Genomic DNA, 12,795 nt, shown 5'->3' with positions numbered 1-12,795 from the left:
GAAAACTTTATTCATGTCAGGGGCAGGAATGAAATACTATACCCAGCCAAGAAGAAAGATAAATGCACATTTTTTGAAGTGGCTCCGAAAATAGTGGGTTTTTAAAAGACTTCAAATTTAATACAGATTTGGCTCATATTAGTTCTTCATGAAACTTATTTTCATAGTTTCAAAGACTGACTTTTTCTGGCCCTTCATTTAAACCTTAGAGACCATCTGGATGAGACTGTTCAGGTCCACAAACAGGACCATAGAGTTGGGCATTAAAAGATAAACCTATATGCAGCAGAGACACTCCCAAGCTGTACTCTTAAACTTGCAGAAAAACATCTAAAATTGAAGATGCCAGCAAAGAAATGGTGTGTTTGTGCTTCTTTACAACCATGATCACTCTGACCGTGGCCTTTAAGTCCATCTAAAGGCACAAAATCTGTTCCTGAGTGAGGCAGGAGAAGAGGGAGCTGAAGTGTTTTGAGTCATTAGTAAATAACTCTTTATATAAAGAGGAACGAAGAGGCGAAGTGCTCAGGTAGTTTCACATGTGGTCAGTCCAGGGAAACTTAAAGTGCTCTTAAAGATGAAAAGAAAAAAATTAATGTTCTTCAGATACAGAGAAAACAGCTACACAATAATATCACAATAATATAAGAATCTTACTATCATAATAATAATAATAAAGAAATGCTGCCCTAATAGATCATGTTACTCATTATCATATAGTTTCAAAATTATTTACGAAAAGGGTTTATAATCTATTCATTCAGTCAGACTTGGACATACTAAAGGATCAGATTTCTTTCTTCAACATGCAACATTTAACACACAGGGATGATCCAATGACCAAGAATTAAGATTATATCATTATTTCAACGTGATATTATGTAGCTCCTGTTTCATCATAAAAAGGTTATGAAGAACTCTTATATTTCAGTTACATTTTCATGTGTTTACATACATGCAGTGCACACTTTACGTAAAACCTATGGAGTTCAAACCTCCACTGCAACAACAGACAACAACTCTGAGGCTTTTCTCTGCAGGAGAAGTTGCTCAAACAGCTGTAAATTTAATTGTGTAAGTGCAGGAACATGACAGTGGAGCTGTTACACTGTCAAAATGGAAGTTAATAATCTAATGTTTCATCTCTTGTACAACAAATTATCTTATGTCATAAAAAAAACAAATGACTCCATAATTTAATTTGAAGCCCTCCAGGATGAGGCGTTTTTGCAAAACACTTCTCGACTAAACTAGATTTTATCCAGCCCATAAGTGGGATACAAAACACTTACACAGCAGAAATTTCAGATGCATGGAACATTTGTCAAATTAGTATATTTTTTTTTTCACATTTTTGCCGCTTTTTTATATGCTGGAGGGAGACCTGCCATTATGCCATTATGCTATCTTGTTACTAAGCGGCTAAGTGGCTTCTGTAGCCATATTCCATCTGACTGGGCTTGTTATAAAATTCCACAGCACCCTGTCTGAATTAAGGAACAACAACCAGTAGAGATAAAGTTACCAGTAATGATATTCCCTGACTGGCTTGATGGGGAAGAAGAGTTTAGAGATCTTCAGGAAGACAAGACTATTCCTCATTTCAAGGGTCCAACTGGGGGAGTATTTCAAACATTCAATTATTTATCCATACACAAAATGCATCACAGTTGCAACATCAGCTACTGTTTTTTCCAAGCAGCGAGCAGCATCTTCATCTGGCAAGTGACCAGTTATTTAGTGCAAGGTTTTTCAGTTGTTTAAGTGCGGCCGCCTGGTGTTCTTGACAAGGGCCACACTGCTGTCGGTGAAATACCCAGAATAAACAACACTTTAGTTTCTTACTACTTCTTTCTATCTTTTGTTTGAAGTGCTTTAATTTTATTTTACTCTTTCAACAGTTCAACAAGTTAATGTTTCAAATGCATTTAGCCTCCACACATCAACTGACACTTCAACAGTTGTTTACTGCAGCCTGCATTTAAACTGAAAATGCATCATTACACTTCAAAAAATGTAAAAAATAAATATTTTTATACAATTTTCACCAGATTTTTTTTACAGTGTAGATCATCTTATTTAGTGACATCACAGGATAGTAATGGTCATGTTGGTTTTGGGGATATACAGCAAAACACAACTTCAAAAATCCCAAATGATGACATAGACGAACAGTGGTCTGTGGTGGGCTCCAAAGGGTTAAACGCTTTCAGTGATTATCACTATTTATATGCTATCTGGTTTCGTTTCTGTGTTGACATATTGTTTCTGCACTTGTGTCACTTTTACTCAGAATGTAAATTTGTTTTTCTAACCAGAGTGAACAAATATGTACCCCAGTAAGATATCTTTACTCTTGCTGGGGTTGATGTAATCAATGAAACTGCTTGTAAGGATGTTTTTAGACCAGAATGATGTCAATAGAAAACTTCCTCATGTCAACAAGCTACTTCACAGGCCCACCTCAGTGTGTACCACAGCAACAGACTAGTCTTTGGTAACCACACTTCCCTGCAGTTACACTAGCTCTATTCTTGATTTATGCAAACGACCTTGGGCATTTGGAGCCTGCGCAACCATGACCAACGGCTGAGAGACAGTAAAGCGCTGTGTGCCTCGGGGAGCTGTTGCTCAGTGTTGTGCCTGAGCTCCACGACGTCTCTGAGACCGTTAGGGAGAGAAAATGAACCTCCCGGCCTTCAGCAAACGCTCCCTCGGCTCTGAAAACTCCTCCCCCGGCCGTAGCCAGGCAACGGGCCTTCACAACAGGAAACAGAGCAGGGGATTCCGTCACAGCGGCTGAGAAAAAAGGAGAACATTGATGGGAGACAGGAAGTCTGACTGTAAGAAAGAGCAGGGATGTTGGTGGGGTGTGGTGTCATGTGGTGGTGGGGGTCACCACTCCCCTGACCGGGTGAATAACACCAAAACATCCAACACAAAAAAACAGGCATTTTTAATGTTACAAAAAATGTTTACTCCCTCATAGATCAAACTGACAATTATAAAATGATCAATACCAATGACTCATATGTTATATTACCAGGTGGTGAGACATCTGGAGACATTTCGTTCTCAAGCAGTGGCAACAGCAGCATTATTCACGAAGTATTTTTACATGGCGATATGATTCTTCACCACTGCACATTTTTGTTGTTCTCACTTCTAACTACCTTCCTTTCATGTGCCATGTGGCTTTTTTCAGGCCACTGTAAGCTGTGCCAAAACCCTTTGAAGTTTTTGCAAATTTTTTGGTTTCCAATAGAGGTTGTAGATTACTTAATTCCCCCCGAAGCCAGTTTTCTGGTCACAGTCTGAACTCAATTTGTGGTCATAAAGTTTATTTTTAATGTTTCATTATTCTACATCAAGACACACTCTATAAAATACCAGTTATGGGTGCACATATGGTGAGAGGGATGTGCGAGAAGGCTCAATAACACAAAGAAGTACAGTAATCATTTTTTTCAGTTTTCTTCCAATTCATTTTTCCAAAACAAACAGGTGATTCAGCAATGGGAAAGCCAGCATTTTGGGCCGGTTGTTTCTCAGTTTATGAATAACTTATAAAGTCGTCCAATGTTCCATCGTGTTTTTGTTCAGACACAAATAAAGCCAGGCACTGGATTTTGAGGGTTAGAACTGTGGAAAGAAGAGCGAGTTGAGGTCTTTTCCACCTCACTGTGGCCAAACCACGTCATACCGGGCAGAGTATTCGCAAAGTTTGGCAGTGGCCACGTAGGGGATGGCAGACGACAAAAATGTGTGGGTTTGTGACAAGAGAGACCACCCCCAACCTCAGATACTTTACCCCTCCCACACACTCTTAAAATGATGATACACCGGGCAAAACTTTGGGAAGCGCAGTTGGGCAATGCTCCCGGGAGCGAGGATAACAGTGAGACGTGGGGTCAGAATGTATTGGAAAAGTTGTGATTGTGTCACTCATTATGAAAAAAGATTGCACCAAAAGGATGTTGTGTTTAGTGTGTTGCTGTTTTGCGAGGTCCTCACTAAGCTGCACTGTTAGCTCACAGTGAAGGTCACAAATTGGCACAGTGTGAAGGTCTCACTATAAACACAGGCACTGAAACCTGCTGCAGTTATAATGTGACAATCCTGTAAAAGCAAAAACACATTGTCACATGTCAACTATATTGAATCTTGTAACTAAATAGATTCTCTTGGGAAAAACAACAAAAGTGTGTCACAGAGTCTGATCACTTGTTTCCCAGTAACAAGATTTTCCTGTGGGATTAAAGTGACAGATCTGAGACAGCTGGTTGCCGTCCATCCAAGTTGCCCAACAATTGGCCTGTGTATCACTGCCTTAAACCCTAAATTCTGCGTGTGAAAGTCTGTCTTTGTATTAAAGAGCGACTCCTCGCTTTGCTTCAGTGATGTAGACCTGCACTCAGTACACTGTGACATCACTGTCAGGTGTGGCTGCAGGTACAACAGAGCACACTAACACACTTTCAACCATAAAGGACATTGAAACACTGCTTTTAGCCTGGTGTTAAAGTAAACCTGCCGTCACAGATTAGATTAACATATGGTCAGTTTTTAAATTGAATTGAGTTCTTAGCAAATATTTACACATCTAGCAAACATGGAGCAACATTAATATTCACTTGGAGTCATGTTTCTGGCCGATCAATGCATGAAAGTCCAATATTCACTCTCCTTTTAGCTCTGTTTTGCTCTCCATCTTCTCCTGCAGGAAATATCTGGCTCTTTAGCTGTTACTTGCTCCACTGTGTTCACTATCTAGTCGCTGCCTTTTGGTGGAGCTGCAACAGCTGCCTGCTGCCACTTAAAACAAGCTTGTTGAGAGTTTCAGGCCGTGAAAAATAAAACTGTGAGATAAAAGACTCCAAAACCCTCTGTGGAGCTGAGGGAAGCTGCAGTCACATGCTGATTTTTTTCTCCACTACAAATGATTTTACATTCCACATAGTAATTTGATTTGTTAATAACAAATGATCCATTAGTGCAGCTTTCAGTCGCAAAAGTAAAGACTTCAATTTGATTTCTGTGAGACTTGACTCCCTGAAGACTTGATTTGACTTTAAAGCAAAAAGAAAAACTTAAATCTCAAGTTTTGACAGTAATAAGCTGGATTTCGAGAGACATACAAGCCAAATACTTTATTATTAGGCCTGTGGTTTAACAGGACAGTCCCAGACAGTTATGTAAAAATATATTTTTTTAAAAAACACAGTTAATATGACTTTGAGAGGAAAATGTCACTGTTTTAATAGTCAGTACTCAGAGACCTGGAAAACATGTGACGTGACTTGGACTTGCCTTAAAGAACTTGAGACCTGAGACTTTACTTTTGACAAGACTTGACTTGAGATTTTACAGGGAGTTGTCTCAGTTGACTTGATGCTTGATTTAGACATGCCCAAAAGACAAAAACACAGCTCTGGTATTAATCACTTCAGCATCTGTTGTCAGTGTCAGTGAAAAGCAGCTTTGTTGATATCAAAGTGAGTCCTCTGTTCACTCTGCTGTGTCTGCGTTATCAACACAGGACATTGGTGTTGTTTCTCATTATCTACTGTGCCCTTTTTTCAGTTGTGGCTCTGGATCCATCCGGTCTGTAGTGGCCTGTTACCAAGGTGTCCACTAACCAGCACCAGGCCTGGCTGGAAAAACTACGAGCCCCAGCACCGCCCTGACGTAGACAAGTCCACGAGTCAATCAGCAGCAGGGCTATTTATTAACTGCAGACGGGTGGAAGTGTTTACTGCAGCACATGTTTCAGTTACACATAACTGTGGAGTGGTGAGTCCCCCTCCCTCTCTTTTGCCCCCCCAACTCTGATGAGAGATTTCCATGAGGTCAAAGAAACAAGTGGGGTTCTTTAAATGACTGGGGAGCCACCGAGCCACGTCCCCATGATGAAACAGACAGCTAGGATTTCACAAGTGTCGTCACTCCCTCAGATTCTCTGTTGCAGAGGAAGCTCGGCCAAAGTGAGATCCCAATGGGTGAGAAGAGAATATTGCTTTGGATGTAGGGCATGCATGCCATCGAGTTGCACAATGGAGACAAAGGTGGATTAAAAGCTGATTTCTGAAACTGTTTTGCCAAAGGGGAGGAGGTCACCCTATGAAGACAAGCATGCAGTTGGACGAAGAGTTATATGTGTAGTACAAGAAGTAGTTTGCACCATGATACTGATATAGTAAGGAGTCGGACACATGCACACTGTAGCGATTTGCATTTTGTAGAAATACATCTCGCTCTTATATTTCTTAGTCCTTTGCAGGTTTTTCCTTTACTTGCTGCTTCCCATCATGCCACCCAATGAAACACATCGAAAGGTGCTTTTAGGTGAGACACATAAGAATTTAAACAATGACCACAGTGGTCGATTCAATATATGTAGACTAACATCTAACTAACGACATTTCCATCAGCCTCAGCTCTTTTGTGTTTAATGCTAATTAGCAAATGCTAGCATGCTAATACGCTAAACTAAGATGGTGAACATTATGACTGCTAAACATCAACATGTTTGACATGTCATTGTGAGCATGTTAGCTCAATGGTTTTAGCATTTACCTCAAAACACTCCTGTCTTTAAGTGCAGCCTCCCAGAGCCACTAGCGTGACTGTAGACTATTAGTCTTGGTATCTTTTTCTTCTTCTTCTTCTTCTTTTTTTTTTTTTAATTGGGATCATGAATGATGTCTAACTCTTGTGGAATGAAGTCTGTGCTGCATAGTCTTCAAATGTGCCGCTGCCTCTTTGCAAAAGCCTTTGAGCTTGTTCCCTGCCTACGATGCCAAACACCTCTCAGTGTAGTAAGTGTCTTCAGTTATTACACTGTTACATCTGTCAGTAAATTCAGCTGTGCAAGAGAGGCACTTAAGATATCTGCTCTTTTTGACCGAGGACTCAAATTCTCATGAAGGTTTTCAAGGACTGCAGTTGTGGTTTGATGTTCTGCCTCATTAAATGTCCTAAATGCAAGAGCAATTTGCAGGAATCACCTTTTGCACAAGATAATCTTATTTTTCTGAGGGAAATAGTGGATGTACAAGTCATTCCTCTAATCCATTCAGCCTTGGAACATACACAGGGGAGAATGCCCAAAACAAATTTCCTGAAGCACATGGCAGAAAATGATTCCAAAACAGGAAACAGGAAGTAGACTGTACTGCATGAAAAAATTACTTGGACACTTGAGTTTAAAGGCAACCAGGAAATATGACCTCTAAATGAAGACACACCATAACACCCCACCCCAGCTGAGAGTGGCTGTGGCGTGACACTCCACCACCACTAAGGATCACACCAACTAGGGCCAGATGATAAGATGCTGCAGTGCTGCAAAGTAGATTCCCACCTCCAGGGATGGACAAGACTCTTCAAGAGCCACCATGTGACTATTGTCATCACAGAAACCACGGGCCTGCTGCCAGCTGCTGAAAGGTCCAGACCCGCCAAAGATAGCAACAACCCGGCCTGCTGGGACTGAATGCGCTGAGGAGAGAGAAGCCGAATAAGTAAACGCCAACCGCAGAGAGCGGCCTATGGAAAACTCTATGAAGATTCTCAGTTCAGCGTGTCAAATGATGGGGTATGGGACTTGATTTTTATATAGTGCTTCTATGCAAGTATGGATAATTATGTGTTTTGTGCCCCGCAGACGTGCAGTCTGTCAGGAAGAAGTGGAAAAGGAATTATTTGCCTTTGCAATAACTTCAAAACCCCATGAGACGCCTATACAAGATCTGAAGGAAGTTTTATGTTCTACACATGTCTCGTGAATCAGGGCTTGTGCTATATGTTCTGGCATGTCTCTGCTCACCTGTCCTTGTATCTGCCGCTGATCCAGCTGCAACCTGACGACCCAGCACCCTTTAGCTGAGCATTCATCTGCTGTAACCAGTTGATGAATAGCTCTTTCAGGGTGAAATGGCAGCAGTTTCATGTAAAATGCTCGTGAGGATTAGTCTGCACATAAATCTTGATTTAGGAGATTTCATGTGCAGCGCATTGATGACTCCTTTGTAAATGATGCCAGGGGGACAGATATTGTAGAGAAAGTGGGTGGAAAGTGCAGATTAACGCTGTTCATGCCCATTAAGTCAGTCACTGATCATGGGTACATGGTTTGAGTCAGAAGATTTCTTTTATCATCTGTCACCCGGCAGATCCTGGTGTTTTATACTGCGCTGTGTCATTTTAACTCCAGTTATTCCAATGTTTATACTCAGTAGGATGTTCACTCTGGCTCTAAACCTGCTGGATTAGCTTTAGCAGGATCTGTATAGGATGTTTTTTTTCCCCAAACACTGGAGGATTGCATTTGGCTCTCCCGGTGCGAGGCTTACTTTACTCATCTCGTAGACTTCAGGCTTCACTGCCAGCTCCGCTAATCGGCCTCCTTCGCCTCTGGAAACCCCAGTGTTCAGAGAGGAACTCCATTGGACCCATCTGGTGGTCGGACGCGTACATGCGTCAGAGTTGGTGGGGCGGTGCGTCGCCGCCGCCGAGGTGATCCCCGGGTTTAAAAGCGCAGAGGTCCTGTGTGCGCCGGAGCAGTGCGTCACAGCGCCCAGCGCAGCCAGGATCCCCCGACACCGACCCAGCGTCAGATATCTCAACACGGCGACGAAAAGAGCTTCTTGTGAGAGAACTGCTCCGCACCAGTCATGACTTTATTCCTCATGTTTTAATATTTTTCCCCGCAACTCGTTCAGACGTTTTTTCTTTTACATTTTTTTTACTTCGGATGCGACTTTTTGCTTGAAATCAAAACAGCTGTTTTTTGTTTTGTTTTGTTTTGTTTTTTTCAACCAAGTCTTTTTTTTTTCTCACTCTGTTATTTCTCAGTGTGGTTGTTTGTTTGCGGCGACACAGCGACAGAGGATCCTGAGCAACAGCTGGGGAATATATACACACACTCCGCTATATGGATAAAGAATCGCTCCCATCTGCAGCTGCACTCAGAGTTTGATCTCAGACGTTTCTCTCTGCTCAAAGACCAAAATGAAATCAGCTGAAGAGGGTGAGTTTGACTTTTATGAACTACTGGAGACTCCCTGTGTTCATCACAGTGCAGTAAAACTATTAACGTGGCGATTATTCACCTTCTCATCACTGTCTGACACTGTGCGCCCGGATGTGGCACATTGAGGCGCGGTATTATACTGAGTTGGGGTCTGAGCTGCACTTTCTCCCGCCTGTGTTCAGCCCCGGGGTGTTGCAGTCAGTGTTAGTATTAAAAAAAGCAGTGGTGTAGATACAGTGTGCGCCCCTCCCTGCTGATCAGAGCAAGGTGGGCGTGGCTCTGCTGCTGAGAGCCTCTCATGACTAAAAAGTGTTTCCCAAAATAGTCAGAATTGGACGTGCGCTAATGACTGACATGGCATTGTGGGTAACATTGTGAGGGATTCACAGGCCAGTATTGAGCCGAGCAGCCCCCCCTCTCCCACCCCCCCACCCCTCAGGCTACCTGTCAGCTAATTCACAGCAGGCTAATTGCAGAAAACAAACATTTCAGTGCTACTGTGTCACACACCGCAAGCAGCATTAAATGTATTTTATTGCAAGGAGTCATATGGTGCAACACTGACGTCATGGTCTTTATGGTTGGGGCCCCTAATTCTCTTTAATTTACAGCAGACAGGAGCTGTGGTGACTGCAGGCTGTCTGGCTGCATCTGCCTGTCGTCTCCATCCGTATCAGTGTGCTCCACTGTGGTCACATTCACCCAGCCTCGTGCACCATAGAACCACAACTCTGGTTCCCATGTCCCCCCTCCTCTGCCCCTGCATGTGACCTCAGCTCTGCGCCACAGACGGGCAGAGTTTCATATGAGCCAGCAGGAGCGTTGGCACGAGACCATGAGCTTCCCTCCCGGCTCAGTGCGGCGTGCACCTTTACAGCATGCAAATAAACGAAACACGTCCCTCCTGTGTTTATTTTCGAAGGCAGTTGGAACATGAAACTGGCCAACAAAAGCATCGGTGTGTGTTTTCATAACGTTATAGTTTACGGGCTGCAGCATGCGCATTAAGTGGCATAAATCTGGCAATGTGAAATGGAAAAAACCCACCTGGTCTTGCCTTTGTTTATTTTTAGACTGGAGTTATTTCTGACACCTTTATTCGTGTCTCCCACCTAATTTGCTTTGTACAATTTGAGCCATGCAGAGATGCTTTGTGCCACTGGCCTCCGTGTGTTTGGGGAACCCCGTTAGATGAGGCGTTAAGATTCAACTTGCAGAGTTTCTGCACTGGGAAGTAGCTGGAGCCAAATGCAGTAGGCAAGCTGCTCTTTTGCCATTATAGGCAACAGCTCTCACAAGACTCAACTTGGCAACTGTCTCCTTCTAAGTAAAGGGGCCAGTGAATGTGTGTTTGATTATCATGGTAACAAACTCAATCTGTTTGCTTTCCAGATGCATATGGCTACACGCCAAATGTCAGCCTCTCCCTCCCACTGGGCAACCCTTGTCTTCCCTCCCAGTACCACAGCCTCCAGTCCAGCCCCACCATATCTGTCTCTGTCACCGAGCCTCACAGTTATGACACCCAGGATGACATGAGGGCGGCCGGCTACTATTCATCCTCAAGCACCCGTCCAAACGGAGCCCCGACCCTGGAGAGCCCTCGTATCGAGATCACAGCTTACGGTCAGTTTCCTGAGGATGAGGTGGAGGAGAGCAGCCTTCCTGTTGCCAAGCGTGTCAACTCTGTAGTGACGCTGACCCTCCCCAGTGCAGACAGTTACCGTGACCCCAGCTGCCTGAGTCCAGCCAGCAGCATTTCATCTCGCAGCTGCCACTCTGACGCTTCCTCCTACGAATCAGGCTTCTCCTACAACTACGACAACTCGCCCCAGAACTCCCCTTGGCAGTCTCCCTCTGTGTCCCCCAAAAGCTCCACCCTCACCCTACCAGGTGATGGCTGTGCCGCTGGTGGCTCCCCTCGCCACTCCCCCTCCACCTCTCCCCGCACAAGTATAACAGATGACACCTGGATGGGTCAGCGTGGATCCAGGCCCAACTCCCCTTGTGGTGCAAAGAGGAAGTACAGCTTCAATGGCAGCGGGGCGCCGCACAAGCACTACCCCTATTCGCCCAACCACTCCCCTGGACCGTCCCCACAGACCTCGCCTCGCCTTAGTGTCACCGAGGAGACCTGGCTCCCAAACACCAACCAGTACACCAATTCAGCCATCCTGGCAGCCATTAATGCCTTGACCACAGATGGAGTGGCTGACCTCGGGGAGGGAATCCCCATGAAGGCCCGGAAAACCAGTCTGGAGCACAGCCCCACAGTCAGCCTGAAGGTGGAGCCAGGGGGTGAGGAGCTGAGTCCAGGGCAGCTCTGTGAGGACGAGCACCCCTCCAACCGCCTGTCGTTAAAGAAGGAAGGCTACTGCGGCGGGTTTCTGGATGTACCACAGCACCCATATTCCTGGTCCAAGCAGCCAAAGCAATATGTAAGGTAAGCAGACGGCGACAGTGAAGATTTCAGCCTTGAACAGTATCTAGTCAAACTTGAAATGAAGCCTTTAGAGTATTAAAGCATCAAACTAGAAATTTTTCAGCATGTTTGGGAACTGAGGAATTAAAGGTGAAGTTCTCCACGGATGCTTAATCTGCATGGACACACTGTATATTTACTAACAGGAAGCAGGTTTAAGCATATTTGCAATTTCATAACAGCTTTATCATAACGTCTGGCGCATCACAGTGTTCACATTCTGCACATTCTACCTTGATAAGTGCCTCTAAAATAAGCTCTCCTCCCTCCTTGTTGAGTTGACATGTTGGACATGTTTTCGCCCCTGACAGCCCGTCCCTGCCAGCTCTCGACTGGCAGCTGCCATCCAGCTCGGGGCCGTACAGCCTGCAGATTGAGGTGCAGCCCAAGTCCCACCACCGAGCCCACTATGAGACAGAGGGCAGCAGGGGAGCGGTAAAGGCCCTGGCAGGGGGACACCCAGTCATTCAGGTCTGCTAAACCAGTGGTTTTTAACTTAACTAATGCCTCCAAACTAATCATTGTCTTCCTGAGACACCGTATCACAGGTTGCAAATTTCTACAAGCTGTGAGCACTTCAACCAAATGCTAATTTTTCCCTCTTAGATTGTGTCACGTGAATATTTTAGGGGCCAAATAATCTATTTTTTCTTTTTTTTCTACATTTATCTTTTCACAACCCCCTCAGGGGCCCAGACCTTATGTTTGGAACCACCAAACAAGGCTGCTCAGTTTCCTGTGATGATTAGACCAACACACGGTGCAGCCATGAGGCCCATTTATCCTCCTACCCCTTTACCTCGTCAGCTTTCACCGCAACAGTTTCCCACTTCTGCTTTCTGCCTAATGTGTTAAAATAGATGGGGGTGACATGTGTTTCATGACTTGGCTGTTATGTTATTCAAAGATGTCACTATTCTGAATGGAATACCATAGGTATGCTCTTAGACAGGCCAGTCCACTCAGTCAGTTCCTGTCCAGACAAGGGTGAGTCAAACTTTTCCATTGCGTTCTCAAGTGCAGCACAGACAGTTACAAAGTGATGTAGCATGGCCAGTAAGAGCTTAGTCATGAGCTTTAACCACAGTAGCTCTGGTGGTCGAGTCTAAAGAAAAAAAAATGTGGATAACTGCAGATATGTTTTGGTTTTAAACCCATCTGGTCCCCCAACCATTAGTCCTCACCGCTGACCTCAGTCTCTGAATAAATAAAGGGTCTGAAGCAAGAGTTGGGCAATGTGAATGGTAAGCAGGGCTGTCAGTTTAATTAATACCTTTTG

At 44.2% G+C, this 12,795-nt stretch overlaps 2 protein-coding genes across 2 annotated transcripts in view; both read left to right on the top strand.

The window, feature by feature from the left end:
- atp9b (ATPase phospholipid transporting 9B) overlaps window positions 1-5,756 on the top strand; it is a 47,334-nt gene extending 41,578 nt beyond the window's left edge. Inside the window, exon 28 of the mRNA XM_071500126.1 lies at window positions 5,584-5,756. Coding sequence (XP_071356227.1) covers window positions 5,584-5,612 — 29 coding nt within the window. The 3' untranslated portion in view covers window positions 5,613-5,756. The remainder of the gene's footprint in view (window positions 1-5,583) is intronic.
- A 2,808-nt stretch (window positions 5,757-8,564) lies between these two features.
- The window catches only part of nfatc1 (nuclear factor of activated T cells 1), a 41,712-nt gene continuing 37,481 nt past the window's right edge, over window positions 8,565-12,795 (top strand). Inside the window, exons 1-3 of the mRNA XM_071500132.1 lie at window positions 8,565-9,031; window positions 10,427-11,477; window positions 11,828-11,987. Coding sequence (XP_071356233.1) covers window positions 9,013-9,031; window positions 10,427-11,477; window positions 11,828-11,987 — 1,230 coding nt within the window. The 5' untranslated portion in view covers window positions 8,565-9,012. The remainder of the gene's footprint in view (window positions 9,032-10,426; window positions 11,478-11,827; window positions 11,988-12,795) is intronic.

Source organism: Trachinotus anak, unplaced genomic scaffold, assembly GCF_046630095.1.
Source record: "Trachinotus anak isolate AG129_WGS33_773 ecotype Australia unplaced genomic scaffold, CSIRO_AGI_Tana_v1 ptg000016l, whole genome shotgun sequence".
Lineage (NCBI taxonomy): Eukaryota > Metazoa > Chordata > Actinopteri > Carangiformes > Carangidae > Trachinotus > Trachinotus anak.
Note: the sequence above shows the minus strand (reverse complement) of the source record. Positions and strands in the feature narration are given on the sequence as shown.